The sequence below is a fragment of the Pipra filicauda genome, unplaced genomic scaffold (genome assembly GCF_003945595.2).
Source record: "Pipra filicauda isolate LSUMZ 115617 unplaced genomic scaffold, ASM394559v2 scaffold244_size1468961_pilon, whole genome shotgun sequence".
Classification (NCBI taxonomy): domain Eukaryota; kingdom Metazoa; phylum Chordata; class Aves; order Passeriformes; family Pipridae; genus Pipra; species Pipra filicauda.
In genome coordinates this window covers 1,339,750-1,365,086 of record NW_024104359.1, presented here as the reverse complement: position 1 = coordinate 1,365,086, position 25,337 = coordinate 1,339,750, and the positions used below count along the sequence as shown (strand labels likewise).

At 40.9% G+C, this 25,337-nt stretch overlaps 1 protein-coding gene across 2 annotated transcripts in view; it reads right to left on the bottom strand.

The window, feature by feature from the left end:
• BCHE (butyrylcholinesterase) overlaps positions 1–25,337 on the bottom strand; it is a 52,730-nt gene that overhangs the window by 15,871 nt on the left and 11,522 nt on the right. The window contains exons 1-2 of one of the 2 annotated variants that reach the window (XM_027724700.2): positions 17,457–17,563; positions 12,785–14,306 (exon numbers count right to left, since the gene is read on the bottom strand). In XM_027724700.2, the coding sequence (XP_027580501.1) occupies positions 12,785–14,301 (1,517 nt within the window). In that variant the 5' untranslated portion in view covers positions 14,302–14,306; positions 17,457–17,563. Of the gene's footprint in view, positions 1–12,784; positions 14,307–17,456; positions 17,564–25,337 lie in introns of those variants that run through there. The other variant, XM_027724699.2, reaches the window with a different exon arrangement.

Sequence of the window (25,337 nt, the reverse complement as noted above, 5' to 3'; positions counted from 1 at the left end):
GTTTTAATTTAATTGAGGGGCCCTTCAGAGTACTCCTTAATATCAGCTAATCATGAAACATCTTTTTTTTATTGAACTGATGGACCCTCTGTACAAATGTACTGCCACACTTCATATTTTATTTTATAAAACTCTCTTAAGGCCTTTATCTTCTTAGACTGATGGGACAGACAGCAGCAATCTAATCTATCAACTGAAATTATTATTATAATTATAAGTATTATAGAATAATAATAAAAATATTACTACTAATAATAGCAATAATAGCAACAATAACGACTAAACTTTAAAAACTATCACACTGGAAGGTAACAACTCAGATAGGGGTATTGCCAGCATGTGCAATACTGGGTGATTGGAAAGTGTCCATGATTATCTGTTTCATAAACTAAATTTCCTTGGAGCCTTTGGCATCAGTGTTCCCAAGGCCTCTGTGCCTGTGGTACTATGAAGAACTGCGGAACTTGGAAAGAAAATCAAAAAAAAAAGGTCATATTTAAAATAAATTGATTTTTTTAGAAGTGAATTGTTGTGAGAATATAGTAACCAGTTTCTGAAAATCTAAGTAATTAAACTCTTCTCATTTAGTTGTTCCTTAACAAGGTGTAAAAATCCTAATTTTGTGACATCAAATCCCAGAGTAGTGAATGGAAGGACTCCTATGGTGAGCACTACAAGTCTGGGAGAGGTGGAGATTTGAATCCTTCAAACTACATTTATTAAGCAGCCGGTTCTGGGAAGTTCATTAAATCCTGTTGTGCTCAGCTCTCACTTCCAGCTCCCACATAGGAGTCCATAATCCAGTGACCATAAAGTGCCCCTGAGCCACAGCAAAAGGAAACTGCTTTGCAAGTCATATCGAAGGTAAATATTATTCCTTCTGCTGATCCTTGAGGAAACCTGTAGGATCCAGCTGGCACAGCCTTCAGCTGACAGAAACCGCAGAAGGACCTTTGCAGCCAGGCTTTCTTACACCTTCACTGGCTAAATAAAGCTCAGGATATTCCTTCCAGATTCCAGCTGGGTGACAACAGATGAGTGCTTAAATGTCTTAAACTATAAATTATCATGCTATGTGCTGTTACAACCAATATCAGTTTCAGGAAATGAAGCAACAAGCTGTTGCTGCTTTGTTTTGGTCTTATTGTGTTCTGCTCAAAAGAGAAGAACCCATCAAGTTGAAATGATTCTTGATCGTGCTTGGTACTTATTCATGAATCCCTGGTGTATATATATCAGATGGGTCTTAAGGTATTGGCCATAAATAATGGAGTTTTTGAGAAATTCAGATCAAGGATGTTCTGCCTGCAGCAGGGTATGCCTGTTATGCATTTAGGGTTCCTCAAATCCCTGGCTCCTGCATTGGAGCCTGCTCTGCCATCAGGAGGAATATTGAGCTGGGTCAGTTGAGCCAGAGCTAACGAACCCTTCAGACCCTGCCTGGGTATTTCTGGCCTCCTGGTCCCACCCTGGCACTCCTGCACACAGGGATCCTCCGCTGGGAAAGTATTCCAGCAAAGTTTGGGGCTCTTCCAGGAACCCTTGCCCCAAACTCCACACAGAGGGTATGATCAGATGTGATTTTATCATACCAGGTCTGAAACTGCCCCACTGTTCCAAGAGTCACTGCCACAGTGATGATATCACACCTTCTCCAGGACTCCAGGTTCTGGTGTGAATATTCACATTTACATCACTTTTGAATAGACATGAGGGAGGCAACACCACAGCTTAGCCCCTCTTTATTCTGAAGGAACACTTTTGCCTTCTTTTTTTTTGAAATGTTCCTGTAAAGTACTTTGTAAGATCCTCATGTCCTTTGGTATGGGATCAATTTTAGCTTTAAAGGGCCACTTTTCAAAGCTGTTATTTCTTAACACTCTTGGCTGCAGCAAGAAATCAAATGCAACTGTAGTTTTTAGTCTTAGCTTGTAGAAGTTGGAGAGGGCTGTTTGGAAATGGAATAAGGTCCTGAACCCTATTGAGACTTTGAAGGAGGAAGTAACTTCCAAAGAAGGTAAGTAAAGGAATAAATAGAGAGGAAGGCACATGGCACATGTCCTTTTAGTCATCCTCTGAGACTGGTTTATCTCCTCTACCACATCTTTTCTTTCTCAGGACCTGGGAAAAAAAAGCTTATACAGTATCTTAACCAGAATTACTCCCTTGAACAAACCTAAAGAGTGGGTGTGAAGGGAGAGAAAAATGGTTTTATTGCTATGGAAGTATTAATATTGTGTTTTAAATTCCCACTGGCTTTGGTAAAATCTGTCAGCCCAGTTGGTTGTGAGAGAGAGTGGATACTGTGCTCATGTGTGTATGATTGCTGGTTCCATCCCTTCCTTCCTCTCCCATTAATAAAGTTCATCCCAGGCACCCAGGAATTGTTAGATAAATGTGTTCAATGCTCTCCTTATCTCCAGAGCTCCAATTTTCAGTACAGACTGTGCAGTTGATACTACAGTAGGATATGATGTTTGAGATTTGTTTTCCATTGTAATTGCCCTAGTCATGATTTTCTTTTCCAGGTAGATGCTCCACACAGCCCTGCACCCAACAAAATCGTGTGGATTCAGCATGTCCTGATGGATTTCTTCATAGTGGCATTTTCCTTTTTATTTTCCACTACTGCCACTGCTTTATTTCTCTGAGTGGGAGGAAGTGCATGAGTCACAAACTTTCACTACCATGTAATCCAGGCCAAATTGAGCAGTCCTATAAAGGAAACTATTGGGCACCTTTTGGGAGGGTATATATGTGTTACTGCTTCATCAGAATCAGAACTGCTGAAACTTCATGTTGGAAGATGTAAACAAGAACATAGAATGTTCACAACCTCCTCCAAAGATATTTAAAAATAATAATAATTATAAAAATGATTAAGTTATTTTCTTATCTGTTATAAATTCGTTGTAGGTTTGACATTTACAAATAGAAGTCACATGTAATTTTCCTTGATAAACACATTCAAATTCTGTCCCAGCATTGTAACATCATCTGAGTCTGATTTGAACTATACCAAGAGGGAGGTACCAACATTTGGACTGAGAGTTATAGAAGACATGCCCTCAAGAAGAAAAGGGGGGGATATCTGCACCTCTTCAAAGTTCTCTTTCAAAATTGAGGGGGGTTTAGTGGAAATTATGGTGTGCAACTATTTCACAACCAGGAAAAAACAACTGTTAAACCTCCAAGCATTTCCAGTTGTACAGAAAATTCACTTGGAGGCCAAGTGAATGGAGAACATCATGAGTGAGATGCGTGAGAGGCAGATATTTAAAACTTCATTAGTTAAAATTAAAAAATCACAGTATTTGAACGGCCATTCCAGTAGGAAAAGGATCCCTCTGGTGCAAATTTGAGGCAGCAACCTTTAGAGTTTGTACTGTATAAAATGAGGAAGTTGTTTAATATTCCCTCAAGGAAAGGTAAAGAACACAGATGGGGATCAGAGATGTCTGGAAAAGCAGAGGATGGAAGCTTTTAATTTTACACAGAATCATGTAAAATTTGGTGGAAAAGCCTGATTTCTACTAAAGCAGCTTCTAGATTTGTGGGGACAGAACCTCACAAAACCTGTGACTAAATTTCCAACTGCATTTACCCAGAAGTGCCTTCTCTTGCTGCTGAATGAAAAAAAAAAATTAAACACCATATTGAGCTACCTTCAAAAAATATGGTGTTGGGTAACCTCTGCTGCTCCTCATTTCCTCCCTTCTCCCCTTTGCCACTTCTCTGAAATAAGCCAATCTCTTTCTTTGGGGAGTAAATTAAAGTGTCTACTGAAAGGTTTCCATTCTTCTCGTGAATTTTCTCAGCAGGACTTCAGATTAGAGTTCCAGAACCACCTGGAAAAATGGGGTTTGCAGACCTTTCCAACTGCAATTTCTATCGTCTGATGATGAAACAAGGACTAAGCTGCAGAAAAGCAGCGTGGAAGAAGAGTGGCCCTAAAAAGAGGATTAACTGTGAGTGAACATTAATTAGAATTTCACAGTGGCTTCTGCAGTGGTGTATTTAGGTGTCTGTAAAAGTTATGATATAGGGGAAGCAATCTTAATCCTAAATTGTCTCTGAAGGGTGTTGCTTTTATTAGTGAACCTGCCTTACACATAACTCAGAATAAGTTCACGTATGTCCTTCCTTCATTTCTCCCTTCACAGATTTCTTCACCCCCTGAAATGCTTAGAAGTCTTTCAGATATTTTCTTCTTTCATATATCAATCTCTTTTTGCTCTTTCTCTCTTCTCTGTGTGTTTCTTGGTCACTGACCTCTTGCATCAGTCAGCATTTCCCTCTCTTGCCTTCCCATTTTCCTTCCTCACGTGCTTTTCTTCCAACACTAAATTATTTCCATTCAGGCTTCTTAATTCCACTTCCAAATTTGAGTAGCAATGACACTATGGTTTTATTTCAACTCTTGAAACATTTGTTTGTCTTTGCTCCTCTCCTTTCCCTGGAAAATATCCGTGTAGCCTCTTTGCCAGGTTCTTGGGACAGCAGGGAACCATGTCCAGTGTGGGCTGTTCTACCAATCTCTGTTGTGAGAACAGGTGGAGCCACACCCAAGATACAGAGTCACAGAATCACTTAGATTGGAAAAGACCTCTGAGATCTTCCAGTCCAGCTGCCAATCCAGCACTGCCAAGGCCACCACTGACCCGTGGTCCGAGTGCCACGTCTGCATGGTCCCTCTAGGGATGGGCACCCCACCACTGGGGAGGGCTGGACAACCATTTCCGTTAAGAATTTTTTCCAAATATCCAACCTAAGCCTCCCTTGGTGAACCTCAAGGCTGTTTTCTCTCCTCCTGTCCCTTGTTCCCTGGGAGCAGAGCCCGATCCCCTCCCCGGCTCCCCCCTCCTGTCAGGGGGTTGCAGAGCCAGAAGGTCCCCCCTGAGCCTCCTTTTCTCCAGGTTGAGCCCCCCCAGCTCCCTCAGCTGCTCCAGCCCCTTCCCCAGCTCCATTCCCTTATCTGGACACACTCCAGCCCCTCAGATTTCCCTCCCTTCTTTTACAGGGCCAGCTAAAGGCAGCACAGCTCTGCAAAAACCCACCTCAAAGAGATCCACTCCTTCTCTTGGACCCTGTGTGGGGGTTTGTGTGTCTCTGCCTCGGCCGCAGACCCAGGGAGTTCACCTTGCTCCCTCCCAGGACTGTGAATCATCACTGATGGTTTGGATCCCTCAGCCTTTGACAGTTGAATTAAAGTTTCCCCTTCTCCACAAAGCATTGCCAGTCCTCTCTTCAAGGCAAACCTCTGCATTATGGTTTTAGGTTTTTAGTTTTATGTCTCGCTCAATTACTCCTACAATATTTGGACATTTCCTTAATAGATGTTCTCATCTCCTGTTTGAAAATAATAGTTTGACTCATCTGTTGTAGGGAATAAAATCTGTGTGGACCAAATTGCATTTACTGCACAAGACATCCTCTTGTAATTGCAATATTTGTAATAGCATTAAGCCAATCTAAACAATTTTATATCCCAGGCCTATTTTGAAAAGAGGACTGAACCAAATACTCCTGTTTTCAATTCTGAAATTCTATGACAGCTTGTCAGCTTGTAGCCAGAAAGAGAGAGATGCCTGCCAAAGCAGGGCTCTAGTTACTGATTTTTTCCATGATGCACTTTTTCCAAATAGTTTGCTACAAAGGTGTTTCCATTACTGCTTCTGAATGTAACAATATATATGGACCCTGCAAAGATGATGAGTCACTTTTAAGAACCTAAAACTGAAGGTGGAGAAATAGAAATAAAGTTTCTTAAAATTTGACCTTGTTTTACTGTTTTGGTTTTTTTTGTTGTTCATTACTGTGATTTCCACAATTTTTTTTTCATGGCTCAGAAATTACTCACATTAATGGGAGTCTGTGTGAGAATAAACGTGCCCTTTTGGGCCAAAATGAAAGCTTTGGTTTTCCTTAACTTGGGAAAGGAAGACTTTCCATATAATTATTTTTACTTTCAGAAACTCTTCTCGTGATTTGTGGTTTTTTACCTCACATCCAGAAATCTTTTTTTCAGGATTCTTGACCTTATCAGGGAAAATCACTAGTTAAGAAGAAAAATGACTTTTTCTAGATGAATGTGAGATGTCAGGAGCATCAGCCTCAGGAAAAGTCTCCTCTTGGTGCCCCTGAGTTCTGGCTCTGGCGTGTTTGAAGACCCTGTGAGGATCAAAGTGGCTCCAACCCAACCACCTTCCTCTCTCCATGTGGCTCCCTGGAAGAAATACAGCCCACAATAAATTTCTGACCTTCAAGTGGCTTAGTGGTACATAAAACTTGCTACTTCCTGAAGTATAAGAAAATTAAAAGTGGTTGGAGTTTTTTATTTTTACTTTTTGCCACTATATTCAGTCCTTGCCATATAGAGTATATAGGTCCCCAGTTCAACTGCTGTCTGGACTCTATATGAGGCTGTTGGTTTTGTTCTCACTGGTCTGAAACTACTCTCTATAAACAGGTTGTGATAAGTTGGTAACAAAAGCACTGAAATTTATTATATGTCTACCAGAGGAACATCAGGGAAGGGCAATAATAACCAGACAAAGTGCTTCAGAGCTTTAGTGGGACAATCAAAGCCTCACAAATTCCCCTAAAACATAGCAGGAAATATTTCAAAGGCTTCACTTTATAGAAAAAAGCTGCAAAGATTTGTTTCAGCATTTGTTAAACTGGCAGCCAGACAAGTTTTGCCCGTTTCTTTTTATCCAAAACATTTTTCACAAAGCCTTAAAAAATATTATCTTTGTGTGTTCCGCTGTACCCTTATTTGAGTTCTCATCCCATCTAGTTTGTCTGTCTCATGACTAAAGAACAGTTACCAAAATAAATGAAGAAAGTAATGGGAAAAGCATAACCTGGTGCCCACTGATTTGGGGGCCATCTAGTTTTTCATGTTAAATAAAACTTCTCCTTCCTAGAGGTGGCAGAGAATTCTGCTGCTTTCTGATTGATAGTAGCTGTTAGTGTCACTTTACTTTTGAAAGCTTTCTGAAGAATAACAGAAGTGCAGCAAAGAATTGAACTTTAAAAGTGTTTAAAAAGAGAAATTGAAATTTTTTTTCACCACAGGTGGAGCTTAGAATAAAGTGTGCTGGAAAGAACTCAGGAGAAGGCCACTGAAAACTGACATTATTGTTAAAATGAATGTTATTTACACATGAACATGATCATTCTGAGCCTGATCCATGTGACATCACACTGTGGTTTCTTGTTGAATCCAATTTGACCACATCTCTGTCCAATTTGATGATATGTGGTATTTTATCAAATGATTTTAAGGCTAACAATTGATATTCAACTGCCAATGTTCTTAAATACAAGAATAAGCTGAGGAGACCCTGGGTCAAGGTAAAGGGAGGAATTTAAACTCCCAGTGTAAATCAAATGCATTGATTTTGGAATCTGTTCGTTCTTATAACCCAAATATTTTATTATGCTTGATTTATTCAGACAGCAGGAGTAATAAGTCTCTTTCTTCCCTTGCTGGTAGAACAGAGGTTTTTTTGAGGGTATGATGAAAATGTTGTTCTTTCAAGGATCAAATACATGCAAAAAAAAAAAGTATTTTATGAAATTACATTAACTGTATGAGGAAAAATGGGGATACATGGCCAACCCTACTTGATAGCAAAAGTTCAGCCATGAAAAATTATAATATATTGAAATAACAGAAATTTTCAAGTGATAGAAAGGAATTATCATTCCTGGAAGCTTTTGCTTCCAGTCCCAGGAAATCATGGGCAGTTTATTAGTAGTTTAATTTCTCTGCACCTTCATGGACATCAGTATCCACCTCCAGACTGACCTCACACTGCTCAGCCAACTCATCCCTGCCTGTGGACTCTCCCCCTCCTTCCAAGATCCCAAGGGATAACCTGTGCCCCTGATACCTTAGATCTGCTTTGGAAGTAAATCATGGGCATATTGGATATTTCTGAGAGAAGAGACACTGGGAGTGTTTAACTGGGGGATGAATCCCCCACACTGTCACTCTGCTTGGCCACAGCTCCAGAGTGGGGGCTCCCCTGTGTCCTGTGCTCTGTCCAGAGCATCAGGGGCAGCATTAGCTGGCAATAATCCAAAGGGCTGATCCTGAACATTCCTACCAGGAATCCCATGGGCCTCCCAGTCTGTTCTTTCACCACAATACTCCATGTTCAGACCCAAAATGTCATTGGTTTGTTTTTTTTTTCATACTTCTCAAACTATGTGATGTGATAAATCTATGATGCAATGAATAATATGGTGTGATAGAATAGTATATAATATAATACTTCATACTACATCATACTGAAATATACTACAATATAGTACTAGATGATGTGATAATTGGGATTGTTCAGAAGAAAAGCTTTGGGGTGACCTAATTGCAGCCTTCCAGTACCTGAAGGGGGACTTTAAGAAAGATGGAGAGAGACTATTTATAAGAGCCTGGAGTGACAGGACAAGGAGGAATGGCTCTAACCTGACTTAGAGAAGGTTTAGATTGGATATGAGGAAGAAATTCTTCCCTGTGAGGGTGGGGAGGCCCTGGTACAGGTTGCCCAGAGAAGCTGTGGATGTCCCATCCCTGGAAGTGTCCAAGGCCAGTGAGAGGAACCTGGGCTAGTGGAAGGTGTCCCTGCCCATGGGAGGGGTTTGGAACAAGATGATCTTTAAAGTCCCTTCCAATTCAACCATTCTACAATTCTGTTATAGAAAATAACCTTATTTCTCTGGGTAAATCCTGCAGACAATCAGGTAGTAATGGCTTCCCCAGCTCCAAGGGATTCCCAGGTTGAGGAATCCTGTTGTGGGTAATGAATCTGCAGGGTCTCTCGTGGCTGAAAAGCAAAGGCTGATTGCCAAAGAAGACCATCTCAACAGGATATTCACAGGAGTTACAGACTGTGTAAATATATGACAGATTCCTAAAAGTGACACTATTCCCAGGGGTCCAGAAGAGGGATACTGGAGTATAACAACAGCACCTAACTTCAGATATTTGCTCCTGTCTCCTACTGAATCATCTACATCTCCCATTCCCTATTCATATTCACAAATAAAAATTCTTGATGCCTGTAATTTTCCAGGAAAAGTGGTCACTTATCACTGATATTTATTTTTAGCAAGGATGTGAAATAAGCAGTGCCTGGAGATTTGGAAAATTGCATCTGCTACTGATAGGGGTGGGGGTGGACTGGGAAAGCCTTGGGCTGGCTGACAGTCTCCTTTTAGTTACTGAGAAAGGCAGAAATCGAGAATTTCACATATACTCTTGGGATGCTTTGAAGGAATCACTTCTCCTTTTCTCCCTAACGACTTTACTTTTGTTCTTACATGACTTTGGGCATTTCTCAGGTGTTTTATTGCTTTTACCCTTTAGATTCTCTCCCCCATCCCACTGGGGGGGGAGTGGGTGAGCAGTTTTCTGGGGTTTAGGTGCTGCCTGGGGTTAAACAATGACAGAAGCAGAAAATGCTCCTAAAGGGCATATTTTTAGCTTTTTCTATCACCAATTTCATTCCTCACATGAGAATAAAAAAGAAAGACCACTAAGGTAAAAATTTGGGCTCGAAGACTCCTCTGAGAAACAGCTCTGCCACCTCTCAGTCCTTCCCAGTCAGAAAACACCAGGATAAATATGATTTCTCCCAGTTTTGTTGACTCTACCTCATCTCCTTCCCTCTGCAGGCTCCTCTTCCCTCCCTTGTGCTTTTGTACTTCTGCACATTAGAATATTAGGTCAAACGCCCTCACTAAAAATGTGCTGTACAATATTTCTCATTTTCATCTTTTCTGCTTGATTTTCTCCTCATCTGCTGGAGACATCAATGGTAATTTTCCCCTCAGAGGTTTGCCCTTTGATCATACCAGAGTTTCCTATAAACATTACATCAAAGCAGGGCTTCCCCAGTTCTTTATAAATGTTTACCATGTGCTCAAATACGCCAGGAAAACAAGAATCACTTATTAATCTTGGAATTATCAGCAATTTTTATTACTTCCCCACCCATTGTACACTATGAATAATGTGTAACAGAGCCTGAGGTGTCTGTGCTCTGCTCAGGGAGTAAAGTGTCATATAGTGGGTTAATCCTCACCTTTTACTGTTACAAAAATTGCACAATTTTATTGTTTATCCAAATAGTGATGCTTTTGATACTTGTGTGGAAGCAAAGAGAGGGATTATTTTGCTCTTTGCTGTGGAAACCACTTGAAATTCAATCTGTAGGGTAATCTAATTATAGTGTGAATGATAATCAGACTAGATGACAGGACTGTCTTCTACAAACTTCAACCTGAATGTACCTTATGTTGTCTATTTTTAGCAGGTTACAGTGACAGGGACAGTGCCCTCTGTTTGCACAACAGGTTATTGAGATTTATATATATATATATATATATATTCACATAAAAATTATGTAGATGAAAATTAAATATATATATATGTAATCCAGGGTTAAAAAGAAGTTCACAGAACTGCAAATGTAGTTCTGCAAAATTTAGTATGGACCTGAATTTTCTTTTTAAGAAATACTTGTGTTTAATGGAAAGATCTGCTCTCTCTGATGTAGGATCCTGATCTCAAACTCCTGTAGGGCTGGAGTGTGTAACAAGGAGCCTTCACTCACTCTGCTCTCCACCAAGGACCTAAAGACACCAGTGTCAAAGTCATGTTGTCCCAGCGTGTCTTCACAATGCAGGAGGTGTCACCAGGCTTTTCCAGACCTCACTGTGCAGATTTCAGCCTGGCAATCCTTCACATGCATTTTTGGCATCGATAAATCAACTGCACAGCTCAGTTCCAGAGCCTGCAACCTGCTGAATGTTCCTCTCTGCACCACAGCCTTTCCCACCAAATTCCCGTGGAGCGGTGTCAGCAGGCTCTGAGTGGAGAGGGAGGCAGGAAGAGCCCAGAGATTAAAGTTTAGATTAAACTTCACAATAATAAAACCTGTATTAAAACACTGTGCATTGATGAGTACTGTTGTTTTCTGAGTTTTAGTACACTAAAAGAAATATTACAAGCTCCAGACATATAAAGGGGATTGGAGTTGTTAAGGTAATTAATATTCCTACAAACGAAAGAAAGTAATCAATCAATCAATCAATCAATCAATCACATCTTGGATAACACGAAAACCAAGGCAACCTTTGGATGACTAAGCAGGGACTATCAGGTTGAACTAGAAGGGATAGATGACACCTTTGATTACAACACCTTGGGGACAACAGTGTTTAATTCCAACAAGGAAAGTTCCAACAAGGTGTTGATGAATCACAGGTTTAAAGGTAGAGAGTTATTATTTAAGGAATTAGAAAAAACCCACATTAAAGTGAAAGGCTTAAGAGTACAACCTGGTTTATTTAACAAAAAAAAATTAAAAAGTATTAAGGGTTATTAAGGATTATTTGAATAGACCCTTAATAAAGATATTTATCTCTATATGGAAAAAAATCATAAAATAAAAATTATCAAACAAAACATAGTGCTTGGAAAACTAGAAGTAGAATAGGCAAATTCAGACTAGAGACAAAACTTATTTTTATAACTCTAACCCTTTTAAATGTAATTAAACTGTAGAACAACCTACCAGTGTTTGTTCTGGGTTTTTAGTCACTGGAAATGTGTAAGTCCTACCTGTGTTTTGAGTTATGTACAAGGTTGTATGGACTAAATGAGCACAGTGGTCTCCCCTGGTTTCTAATCTACTAAGAAAATTAATTAGATCCTCTTACAATGCTGATTTCAGCCTTTACAAATCTATATATAAATCCAAGGAATGGTTCACCTTAGAAACAGAATTAATGCACAATTTTGAAATTCAAGTTAAATAAACACTTTGTAGTGTGAATTAAGTGTTTGGTCGTGAGTTCTAAAAGGCGTCTAATTTTATATATATGATTTTCTCAGGAGAGAGCACAAACCGAGCTTCTGGAACAAAAGATCCCTCCCCATCTCATCAGGTTTGCAGCCTTGAGACTAATCACACATAACTGCAGCATTGGATGGTTTTCTTGTTGCTCTGAAATATTTTCATTTCCCACTGAGTGTTGCACTGAGAGCCCAAAACTCTGCTGAGCAGAGCAGGGGCTGCCTCACTTCTCCTGGACAGTAGCAGAAGGCACCTAACGAGGGGTTGTATTTAATCCATCTCAAACATCCAAATTAAATATTCTGATTTGCTTCTTGTCCAGGCTTGGACAACATGAGTCAATTGGAAATTTCACTTACAGATGAGTCGAATGGAAATAGGGAGTGATTTGTCACCAGGATCAGTGAGGTCCAGGCTCATCCTCGCAGCACACATGGGAAGAAAGGCTTTCTGGGAAGTATGTCCTGAAATCCCAATCTCTCCATCATGTGTACATAACACACCTCTATATTAGAAACCTGCATGTTCTGATCAAATTACTTCTTCAAGGAAATTGGGTTTTTTGCTCCTACTTCTGGTCCTACTTCTCTGTTTCCCAGAGTCTGAAATATTTTGTTTCTAACACTTGAAACCATTACCTTCCTTTGTAACCACTGCTGCTATGGCAAAAGAAATGTTTTGTACTTGCTTTTATGGGTGGATAAACATTGTTTTCTTAAGTTTATCCAATACAGTGAGCAACACATTAACAGTTTATTTTATTAAGACAGTGTTTTTAGCAGAACTAAAATAGGAATTTTGAATAACTGAACAATAAATCTCTTCTCATCATTCCAGGCAGCACCAAAACCGTTAAGCTTTTCCACTGGTGAAACAACAAGCAAAAATCAAACCAATTTCCACAGCAAACTTACCCAGTTTTGGCAAAAGTTGCCCAGTCTCTCATCATGGAGCGGCTCAAGATTTCCTCAGCTTTGGTGTAATTCACCTTTCTCTCCAGGGGCAACCCAAACACAAACTCAATCTCGTAGCCATGCATCACTCCCATCCACTCAGGCCAGGGGAGCTTGGAGGATCGATGTTCAAAGAAGTAAAAGAACACGTTGTTTCCCAGCTGGGCGAATTTTGTGCAGAATTCCATGACAGGACAGATTATGTTGTAGTCCCCGACGGCGTCGTCCGCAGCATCACAGTAGTGCTCTGGCTTGTGCTCGTTTTCCCAATCCGTGTACTGAAAGATTATGGATTCTATTGCAAGTTTGCTCACTCCTGGGAAGGCCAGAGTTAAGGCTGTCTCAAACTGGGTTTTATTGACCAGGCCATCGCTATCCTTGCTGAAGCCAGGGACTCCATATGCTAGAAATCCTGACCCTTCATCTTTGTTAACACCCACTAAGATCTGTGTTTGTTTGAAAAGGCCTTTCTCAATCAATTTTTCTGGCATGTCTAAGAGAAAATTGCCATCCACCGTTGGACAAAAATATACCTGCAGAAAAGAGCCACCTGGAACAGCAAAAATTTCGTTCTCCAGTATTTCCTTCGGGTCCTTGTCTTGGAGGCAGAGAATTAGCTCTGTCTCGTTGCTGGTGGGACACTGGAGCTGTTTAGCTAAAGCCACTGTTCTGTTTCTGGCTTCAGATGCTGTGATTGTAGCCCAAGGGGCATTGGCAGATCCACTCTGCATGATGGCTCTGGTGAATAAAGGATGGCTTTTGGGGGAAAGGAGGTGGTAGTTGACAGAAGCCGAGCCAGCGCTCTCCCCAAATATCGTCACGCTTTTTGGGTTGCCTCCAAAGGCTGCTATGTTCTCCTGCACCCACTGAAGGGCCAACCTTTGATCAAACAAACCTGCATTTCCAGGAGCTTCCTGGTTTCCTGGCAAAGCCAAAAATCCTAATGCAGCGACCCTGTAGTTCATGGAAACCACAACAACTCTTTCTACCCTGGCCAGAAACTTTCCATCGTAGACAGGCAGGGCAGTGGACCCAGACTCGAAGCCACCTCCGTAAATCCACACCATGACACTTGCATTCTTGGGCTTGGGAGAAGGAACCCACACGTTAAGGTACAAGCAGTCTTCACTCAGGTTAGTTTTTGGGTTCCACATCTCTGATCCAGCAAACCCCGGGTAAGTTGTATCTATATGCTGGTAACAGGAGTTGGCGTGTTTTGTGGCGTCCCAAACATCCGACCACTTCTCCCGAGGTTCTGGTTTTTGAAACCTCAGTCTGCCCATGGGTGGCTGTCCATAAGGTATTCCAAGGAAGGCTGTCACAGTTCCCCCCAGGACCTGCAGGTTTGTCCCTCTGACTCTGCCTTTCTTGGTTGTAACGATGTTGTCTTCAGGCACCACCTTCCTGATGAACATGTACAGGAGAAGAAACCACATCAGAAACCTGGTAGAGAGACTTGGACCATTTGCCCAAATCATGATGCCTGAAACACACGAAAAAGAAATTCAGAATTAGTGTTGCAATATGTTACTACCAGAGCCAAAATGATCTATTAAATAAGGGTGTAGGCCATCCCAGGGGCTTTGGAAACAAGATGGTGCTGCTGCACAAAGCTCAGAAGTATTTAACCATAAATTCTCGTTTGTCCGTTGTGTTGCAAAGATTGTGTTTGGTATTGTGTATTTAGTCAGTACTTCAAAAAAATTCTCTTGCTAAAAAGCACAGAACTGAATGAGCCAGACCAGGGAAGGTAAAGTCATATAAACAGGCTCTGATTACTCCAGTTAGCAGGTGACTTAAATGCCAGTCAAGACTTAAATGAGTCATGTCTTTCAAGATCTTGTTTCTCTACAGGAGTTCAAGCAAGTTTACAACCATCAGAGTCCTACAAAGTAGTAGTCAAACTTCTGCTACTTAGAATGAACATTAAAATGCTAAAACATCAAGGACCTTTGAATACATGTAGATGATGCCTAAAAATTTACATATTGTCCACTGATTGGTTCCTGAGAACCTTTCCAATCTATAATTAGTATTATCTAAAAGCTGGAGGAATAAAAGCTGATTATATACCACATATAAGTACTAATAGTCTGATTTACCCCAACCTCCTCAAATGCTATAAAACCATAGTACTGTCCTCTTGAAAGTGAAAATTCAGACAAAGACTATTTGCATAAATCCATTTCTGTGGTTTACATGTCTGAAAATGCTCAACAAAGCTCCCTTCTATTTTTCGCTTGTTGCCCTGTAGTACATCATGTACTCTGTCCTGCCCCTTTAAACAGGGCACTCTTTGTTAATGAGGAGAATTTGTGTCCTTAAAAGGAATGAGGCCAATTTGTATGGAAAATACAGCTGTGGCCTAATTTGAGCTCCTCCTGATTGTTAGCCTGTTCTTGGAAAGAAAATGCAGAGGGGGGGGGGAAGGGAATATTTTGTGCAAAGAGGTTCCTAACTTTGAGACAGCACCAAAGGAGCAGGGGGGAATCTTCAAGGATATTTTTATCATTCATCAAAATAGGTAGAAAATAGATAAATTTTATAAGCAGGAACATGTTGTTTTATCTTGCTGCTGTGTTAAAAAAAAATAGGTAGGGTGGTGAATGGGGACAACAGAGTTGGTGTCACACTCCACCTTCAGCTTGACTTGCAGAAATCTGCAAGTGACCCCTGTTTGCTCAATTTTAGAGATGTGAGTTGTCAACTCATGTGGTCCAGCAATTCCCAAGGAGCTTGGGTGAGCAAGACTCGCTCTGGCACAGACAGGAGGCTCACTCACATCAGTTAGTGGCATTTAGCTCCTCTCCCTTTGTGGCCTTTGAGAATCATAGAATATTCCGAGTTGAAAGAGACCCACAAGGATCATCCAGTCCAACCCCTGGTCCTGCACAGACACCCCAACAAACCCACCCTGTCCCTTGAGCTCTGGCAGCCTTGGGGCTGTGCCCACTGCCCTGGGGAGCCTGTTCAGTGCGTGACCACCTTCCAAAGGGAAGAACCTTTTCCTGAAATCCAGTCCAAACCCCCACAAGGACCAAAGCAAGAGCCTGTATTTAGTTACCCTAGTTTGCTAAAACACTCAAGCCTAAATCCCACTGTCTTTGAGAGAATTTGGCATAACTTAACCAGTCTGCTGAATATTTCCAGCCTGCCAAACTGACACGGATTCCACTCTCACTCGGGATCACTTTTTAACACGGTGTGTTTAATTTTGAAATTTTCTCAAGAAGATTTAAGAGATGCCACGGAAGGAGAGGAGAGAAAAATAACCTGGTTTGCTCAGTGAATCTGCTCTTAAAACTTCACTGGTTTTGAGCACCCCAGGGCTCATCTCAGCCCCTCTGCGAAACCAGACCCAAACTCTTCCCCCAAGATCCTGAAAACCCACCAGAGCTGGGAGAAGGATGATGATGGAAAAGGGATGGAGAAGGGATGAAGGCATCCAAGGCAACTGGGATGACTGAGAGGAATGTTAATATTAGGGATCTAGTTGGGTATTTGAGCACCCAATACCACCGTGAGATGGGAGAAGTTACTTCTATACATTCATTGCTTCACTGACGCTGTCACTTCACTGAACATGTGAAGAAAGATCAGGGTCAAACCACAACAACAAGCTGGAAATAATAAGATATTTCAAATATTGTCGATACAAAGAGAAAATAACACTAAGAAAAGCAAGAGGCTTTAAAGTTTCTAAAGCTTTTACTATCTCAATAGTAATTAAAATTAATTCCCCCATGCACTTTCCTGTTAGTTAAAAAAGGAATGGGATGGGAAGAAAACACTGTAGCATTGCAAGATATGAAACTGAAGAAGTTTTAAACAAGAATATTAGAAAGAAAAAAAAATAATAACAAAAAAGTCAGTTGGGTACTTTTTAAATTAGCTCTGCAAATTTCAAAGAAAAAGTTAGAAACAGATCAAGCTTGAAAAACACAGCAGTTTCATACTAGTGAATGAAAGGACTTGTCTCAAGCTACTCTGCCAATATTAACAGAAGGAGTGACAGGGGATTATTATTACACCTCGACTGCATGGCAAATATTACATTTAATAAGGTTTTTAATGCTGCTTTAAACCAAACTCAGCAGTGTAAAGCACACTGAGCAAAACAAACATGACTTGATTATTACTATGAGAGTAAAAGGGTCAGAAATTGCTTTAGTTCATCAACATTAACCCAGCATAGTTATATCCTACAATGTATTTGCATATTTTAAAAAGCTGCTGCTGGAGTAGTTTCCTCCAGCAAAAGTTAAACAGACTCTACTTTTGCATTCTTATTCAGCAAGGGAACACTGTTTATTTCAATGACTGTTTCCTCCCCTTGCAAACCCTTACCCAGCCAAAAAATCTATACACGGGGCTATAAAATCACTATTTAAATAGGAAAGATGGTTGAATTAATAAGTGATTTCTAGCTCAGCTTAATTTACTTAGCCCAGGATCCCTTGAATAATCCCGAGGTTGGATACACACGCCGCATTCCCAGAGCGGAGGGAGTTTTCCCAGGAGAGCAACAAATGGGCAGAGCAGAACGCTTTAAAAGATCCCAATCCCCGTACAAATCAAGCTGAACTGTAAATTTGCCTGGCAGACAGAGACATGGAAAGAGAGAATCACTTACCCCACTTCTATTACAAGAGCTACAAAAGTTTTTAGGAGTCGGGATCTTTGGGTACCTCAGGGAAATGCAGTTGTGCAGCTGCTGCTTTAAGCCCGTAAATTGGCCAGTGCTGACATTATAATCAAGTGTTTCTGACATAAAGCTCGCGAGAGTTGGCAGCAGCAACTTGATCTGCAGGCAGGCACTGCTTCCCACCCGGCATCTGCTCCCGGGATAACGGGATCACTGTGGGAATGCCATGGAGGGACACCCGCGCTGGGCAAAACCAGGCAGGAGCTTCCAGGGGGCTGGGGGAACTCAGGGATGTGTCCTTTGCATGGGGCAGCTGGTTTAGGAGCTGGAAAGATAAATAGAATTGCAAATATAATAAATCCTGCCCGTCTTTGCTTAGAGCTCTCTCCCACCCGGGCTTTTTTTGCCCGAGATCAGCACCTTTGTTACCCACCGCAAACTTTGCACTGTAACATGAGCGGTTATTTTTGGTTTTAAGCAACTGTGGCAGATAAAACAGGAGTGTCCTCTGCCCAGGCATGTCACAACTGGCAAAGCATCAGGTGTGTCACTTGACTCGCTGCCATCAGGGCTGTGGCAGAGCTCTGCGTGGTCCTCTGCTGATGGTGGGGTTAAAAATGGGACCCAGACAGTGTCACATGCTGATTTCTGTCTTCTTGGGCTCCCAACAGGAAATCACCCACGGTGCTTAGGACACCTGATACCCTCATTTTGCCCCAGCCTCCTAAACGCTGTTCCCACCAGAATTCCACACTGCAGGTACAAAGCCAGGCTTAACAACAGGTCAGGTCCTACAACATGTGGAGGGTCTTTAAAATGTAAATATTTTGGGGTACAAATGAATAGAGAAGAGGGGTGGAGAAGAGAAATAAATTATGTACACCCTCCCTACAAACTGTCTTGTCAAACCCACATCCCTGAGCCACCCCATGAAACTAGAAGGTGACTCCTTGGTGGTGGGACTCTTGCCCCCCAGGAGCATTTGCCCTCAACTTCTGCTCTGAAAAAAAAGCAACTTTTCCACATTTTAAGTTTCTTTTTTTTTTTTCTATGAAGCACCTTTACTTCCCCCTGTACAGCCAAATACAATTACTTTCCCTGTTTAATAATCAAACTACAGCTCTGCTTCAATTACACAAAAGTAATATTTGGCAATGCAGAGAAGAGGAATAAAGCAGAAATAAAAAGTTAAGTGTGAAGTTTATAGACCTTAATATGGAGAGTACAAGTGTTTTGGTTTTTTTTAAAGCTAGAATGGGAAATGGTGTTTTAACAGAGGAAAGTTTAAGAAATCATGATAATTTCATTTCTCCGGGTAATTCTGCAGTCTCCCTTTAGGTGTATTGCATGGACAAGCTCACTGGAGAGAGCACGTCCCAGTCTAAACCTAAACCACCATGGCAAGGGGTTGGAACTGGAGGATCTTTAAGGTCCCTTCCAACCCAGGATTTTCAAGGATTCTATGATTCTGTGATAAATCCCTAAGCTTTCAGCATGGGAGCGTCCATTAAAGTTGCCAGTTGGGAATTTGGAATTCTTAGCCAAGATTGTTGTGTCAGCAATGCAAATAGAAATATTTAGTTATAAAATAAGATTAATTCAGAATTAACTCGAGTGACAACTCTTGCTGATTAAAACTTTTCAAGTGCAGTTTCCTGCAGGAAACACCAAATCATGCTCTTCAAATTAAGGCAATTTCAGTGTTCTCTGATGTGCATTCACTGCCTTTCTCTGATGCCTCTTTACCCCCTTTGGAGACGTGGCCAGCTGACACACATTTCTTTCATTTCCATGACATCAGAGGAATGAATCACAAGCCCTAAATCTTGTCAGAGGCCGCTTTTAAATAAGGTATTTCAGATGCCTGTGACTAACCACTGCATTCTCAAACCTCTTTGCCTTGAGCGGCAGAGAAACCGCAGGACACTCAAACACTAAAAATGCAGTTTCTGGCTTTGTCTATTTTCCAGCATTGTCTGCCTTTTCCTACATCTGCCATCAGGGCTGTGCCTTCCCCTCTCCTCACCCCTGTCTGCTCCTCTTTACAGTGCCCAGGGCACCCAAACACACCCTGCTCTCAGGCAGAACCCTCAGTAAATGCAAAACGTGGAGCCTTTGTGACAAGGTGACCCTGGGATAAGTGAATCGACTGTCTCAGGCTGTTTCTGAGGCAGCAGAAAACACTGAATTCAGCCTTGGGGTTACCTGGGTGTCCTCAGGGAAGAGTGGTTGGGCTGTTAGACATCTCAACTATTATCCTCCAGTCTAATGTTAGACTATTATGCTGCACTTTTAAAGAAAACTAGACCCTCTTCTATAATTTTTTCCCTTTAATTAAAAAATTAACATATAAATTAAAGTTTCACTACTGTGTGCTGCGCAAGGAAACACTTCTTTTAGTTATTGCTGAGCTTACTAAAAATACCTGGGTGAAAATTAGAGCTTAAATACATTTAATGCCTTTTGTAATTCTGTGTAGAATCGTTGTTTTCTCAGTTATCCTTTGGGAGCTTGAAAGGGAAGGAGGTATAAACCAGTGCATGGAATATTGTATGTGTGTGTGTATATATTTATATATATGTGTGTGTGTGTTGTATATATACATACACATATATATTTATTCTGTTACTTTGAAATATCTCCATCCATCTATCTAATGAGGTTTTATGAGGTTATATGATTTTTTCATTTAAGGTTCTTAAAGTTCACTACAAACTATAAAAGTGTCTTTTCCTTATTTCATGTGTGTATGTGAAAGCAGTGTCACACTGTCACAGGAATTTTGATACAAGAGATGTCTGTCCAGGTGTCTTAAGAAGTGAAAGCCAAGGTCAGCTCTAGGGAAGGTTGATATTTATCAGGCTAAGAAGTTTAGAGAATTATAGTTATTATATATAAATACATAAACATACATGGAAATACATAATCAATATATATTATAAAATATATTTTTGCTGTTATTTAATTAATTATTTAGGTGCCTTTCAGGATATTATTTCAGCATATGCAGATTTTTTTGAAATTATTAATATCTCAAGTCATGCACATTCCATGTTATCACAGGATCATAGCCCTCTGAGCTTTCAAGGTCTACCTGCACACAAAGAGCCCCATTCACCAGAGCTGGTCCTGCCCTTCCAAGCCACCTACAGTTCTGGAAGAGCACCTGGGCTCCTGTGAGGATAGCTGGGCTGAAAAGCTTTGAAAATGTCCCTTCAAAATAAAGGATGTCACATACCAAGTGTCTGCATGTCCAGGGAAATATTTACATGCTCATACTATGTAAAAGTAGGAAATATTCTTATTTTTTAAGTGCTGGGAGGGTAATCAAAAGGCAAATTATAGCTAAACTCTAGGTAATGTCACTTGTGTGAAGATGTGGGGAGGTTGTTTTAAACTCCAGCTCTAAAATCCCTTGGGAGGGTTCAGCTCTCTCTGATCCCTGGCTGAATTTTCACGCTGAGCATCTGTGTGACCTTGGCTGAGACCTCTGAGAAAACCACCACGTTGGGAGAAAAAAAAGCTGTGAGGAAAAACAAGTAAACTCGAGCTGCACAAGATGCAAAAGGTGAAATTGCAGACAGGGGTAAGATTGCTGAGAAGGGGACACTTAACAGCTCAAGGACTCGCAGGGAAAAAACTTCAAAGCTGCAAGCTGTGAAATTTTCAGGTAAAAAATAAAAACACAGAAGAGGGAGCTCAGCGGCAGCAAAGAACTACTGATGTTCAGCTTTGGGGCTTGCAGCCATGATATTCTACTGTGAATATTAGGAAATAAATCACTGCCTTTTGTTTTGAATTTGCAGAGCATCTTTTCATGCCCAAATCCAGTGACCACACTGGATAAAGGGCTACACCTCTCAACTCTTTCCTTATTCCTTTTGAAAATATGTTTGGTACGAGACTGATTGCTCTTACTGCCCACACACCTCTGTATATCCATGGATGTAAACCAGGGACACCCTAAATAAACCTGGAGAGAGCTGAGGTGTTGCTGCAGGCGATTGTAGCTGATGGTCAGACCAGTCCGAAATTCTGTTGTTATTCTGATTATTCCAAGAAGCCTCACCACAGAGTGCCTTCCAGGATGAGCAGAAGTTCCCAACAATGGATCTGAAGGGTAATTTGATAATATTAGGAAAGGTGTCTTAGATACACACCAGGAAAATAGATACCAATTTATTAAGTATACAGGAGACACTAACACTCATATAAGCCATTAAACATGATTATATTTTCCCCTTATTGGTTCAATTATGATCCGCTGTGCCTTTTTCCTTATTACTCTAATTATAGATCAGTATAATTTCCTCTTTATTAGCACAATTATGGTCTGTACTTTTATAAATGTCTTGGAGAAATCAGAGCCAATGAGAAGATATAGCCAGTTAAAAGATAAAGGTATTATTATTATTATTATTTCTTTTGAATGTTCATGTATTCTTAATTCCTTGTGGTATTACATAACTCAGTATTTTGTCTCATATGGGGATCAGGTTCAATAAAATATGATTAATGTGTACAAAATATGTCTTTCATGACATTATTACAGCCTGATGTTTACCTTGCAAGAAAATAGTCAAAATTGAAGCCTCAGCAAAGAGCTCATCTTGTGTGAGCTTTTTAAAGCTAATTAAATTACAAGTTAGGTTTCTCAGATTTCTGCAGATGATTAATTAATTGACTATATACCTTTTTTTCCCATTTCTTTCCAATGAACAGTAAAGCTCTAATTGTTTAAAATAAGGATATTTGAATTCCCATGGTCACCTGCCAACAGCACATTGAAGTTCATGATATTATGTTCTCTCACACCCAAACTCTGTGAATAACTAAGAAGTTTGGTGGATCAATGAGCTCCTTTGCATCTCTAAAGTAGAATTTCTACCTGAAAGGTGGGAATTCTCCCCAGTCCTCCCAATTCTCACTCTTTATTTTAGGCTTTCAGTTTCTACATCCACGAGAGAAGGAGCATCTCTAATGAAAAATGCCACAGGGATGTTCAAAGGTTTATCTTAAGTCACTGCTGTTTTCAGATTTCAATTTCATCCAACGTGGTGAAAACAGGAATGAAAGAATTGAGCCCAGCATCAGGACCTACTGGAATCTGTGGGAGGGAAGTTACAGAGCAAACAAGTTCAGTGTGCCCCAAAAATGGGTCACAGCACCCGAATGTGTCACAACTGTGGATTTTAGTGGAAATAACGAGGTGTTTGGCATGAGATAAAGTTTCAGATCCACTGGTACCCTGTGGTAGGTCTGAAGCTTTTGGGAGAGAAGGTGTGGGAGGTCACTGTACCCTCATGCTGGAAAAGCCCTTTCCAACAGCTTTGCTCAAGTAGAAGGAAGAAAGTGTTGATGGAGGGATTTAAAAGATGTGTAGATGTGGCACTTATGGGCATGATTCATGGTGGCCTTGGCAGTGCTGGGTTAGTGGTTGGACTCAATGATCTTTGAGGGCTTTTCCAACCACAATGATTCTGTGTTGGTCACATCAGGACACGTTTCATTTTTCCGCACTAAAATTGCATCAGGGCAAAACAAAAAAAAAACATTCCAGAGCTAGTTTTACTTTATTTTCTATAATTCCCAGCAGACTTGATCTCTTTGCCTTTGTGTTTCAGGAAAGAAATATAACTTTGGGAAAAAACCAAATGACCCTGGAAGAGGCTGCGCTTGTTTTGACACCGCTGGGGCACCACGGGCCGTCCTCTGTCACAGGGTCATGAAAGCTCAGAGCCACCAGAGCAGCAAACTTCTCAGGCTGGGTGACTTCCCAAGAGAAGGACTTCCCCTCCTTCTGTGGATGTGCAAGTGTTGTGGAATCATGAAAACCTCGTTACGAACATCTGTGCAAATGTTTCGGGAAGACGCCGCGATTGGTGAGTCCCAGGTAATCCATCACGGGGCCATCTGCCTCAACAACAGCCTTGTCAGAGCAGGTGGCTGAGTGCTAAAATACAGGAGACCCCCTCTGGTCTTGCTCTGTGTTTATATATTAAGTACATAACATTAAGTGAAGGGTAATGTGATGCTCCAAATGTGAGGATCGATGCGAATTTTGAGGACACGAGTCAAAATATTAAAGCCATATTAATTCCAACAGTGTTCTTAAAACATTAATCAGGTATAACTATTAGAGAACATTATATTATAAAGGAGATAGAGTTATTCTACATTAGTTTAATAACAGTGCAGTCTGCTTATGATTATCCCACCCTATGCAGATCCCTGATGGTTTCACCCACCCCATAACCTCATCTTTCCTTCCTCTCACCTTTGTTTGCACGAAGGAAAATGTACAAGCCTGAAACAGCACTGACTTCTCCCAATCCCTTTCTCTCTATCATATAGGAGCATTTTAACACCAAAAATGATCCCTAAGCCTATTTTCCCCTAGCAGGAGTTGCAGCAGGGAAGGAAAACTTCAGGGCAGTGCTAGAGAACCTGGCAGTGTGAGCAGACCCTGCCGACCTCGGGGAGAAGAGGCAGATTTAGTGGTTGCAGGAGTGTTACAACTCTCTGCTCATTCTCTCCCTTTTGCCTGAAGGCAGGTTCAGTACAAAATGCACAAAGACAGTCTACAACCTGAAAGACTTTCTATTTAAGTTATCAGACCAAGGATACTGGGAAATTGAAAGATGTGCCCAAGATCATAGAAAGTCTGAATTGCATTCAGACACCCAGGACTTTAAGACACTGTTCTTTTTGGTTTGTTTTAAATACCCCACTTTTATAGCTACAGTGTGGTAGGTTTTCTCTCAATATATCACTAAAAATAAAGAATTTGTGATGGTAATCTTGAATAAAAGAAGCATTTCCATCTATTTTCCACAGTAAACAGAAGTCAGCCCTTGGAATTCAGAGATTACATTTTCTAGAAGTCACCACAGGCAATACCCAAAGGAAGATAGTGAAGAATATCTCTGGGCTCCCAGGAAAGCCACCTGGGAGCAGCCTGCCCAGGAACTGCCAGTGCTTCTTGTTGGAGCCACCAGCACAGCTGTGAATCTTGTGTGCACAATAATCAATCATAATAAAGGTTGTAGTGAGGATTCGGTCTGGAAATGGATTCAGGAGGCACAGATGGAATAACATGGCACAAACCCCTGTGCCTTCCTTTCTGCCAAAGCAGCAACTCACTCACACTGAAGAAAACCCACAGGTAGGTGGGTGGGTGCTGCTGGCTGAGATTTACATGGATTGCTTTCCAGTGCCCATCCCACAGGAGCACAGCTTCCATAGAGTAGAATCACAGAATCATTTAGTTTGGAAAAGACTGTGAGTGTATTCCCAGTGCCCCTGGAGGAATACAGGATGGCTAAGGCTTGCTCAGTGAAAGCGTTCAAGTGAGTTTAATTTTCGTGTTCACGCCAAAAAAAAGAAAAAAAAAAAAGCAAATCTCACCCCTGGCTGCTGAAAACATGGAAAGTTTGGAATGTTGCACAAAGAGATGGAAGTGCCTGTGGTGTTGATTTTCTGATCAAGCACACTTGTGCTTATATCAGATATGAGCTGTCCTCCCCAGTGAAAAGGCATTTACCAGTGTTTAGGATTTAACCATGTGAAAAGTGAAAAGCAATTTTCTAACCTTCCTATGCTGCCTTTTCTCTCCTCTTTTCATTCTACATCTCCCCCCACACACCCCAAATTTTAGTTGGCTATTCATGAAGCCAAAAAATCTGCAGTGATGTCCCCATGCAGAGTGTAAAAAATAGTTTCCCCAGCAAATGTTAACAGCAGCCATAAAACAGCAAAATAAAATAACACTAAGAAAAGCAGTCGATAAAAATCTGTACAAAAATTAAGTATTGGTGCATGAAATAGGAAAAGGGGCTGAATCCAAATGTTTTACAGAGAAACTTTGAA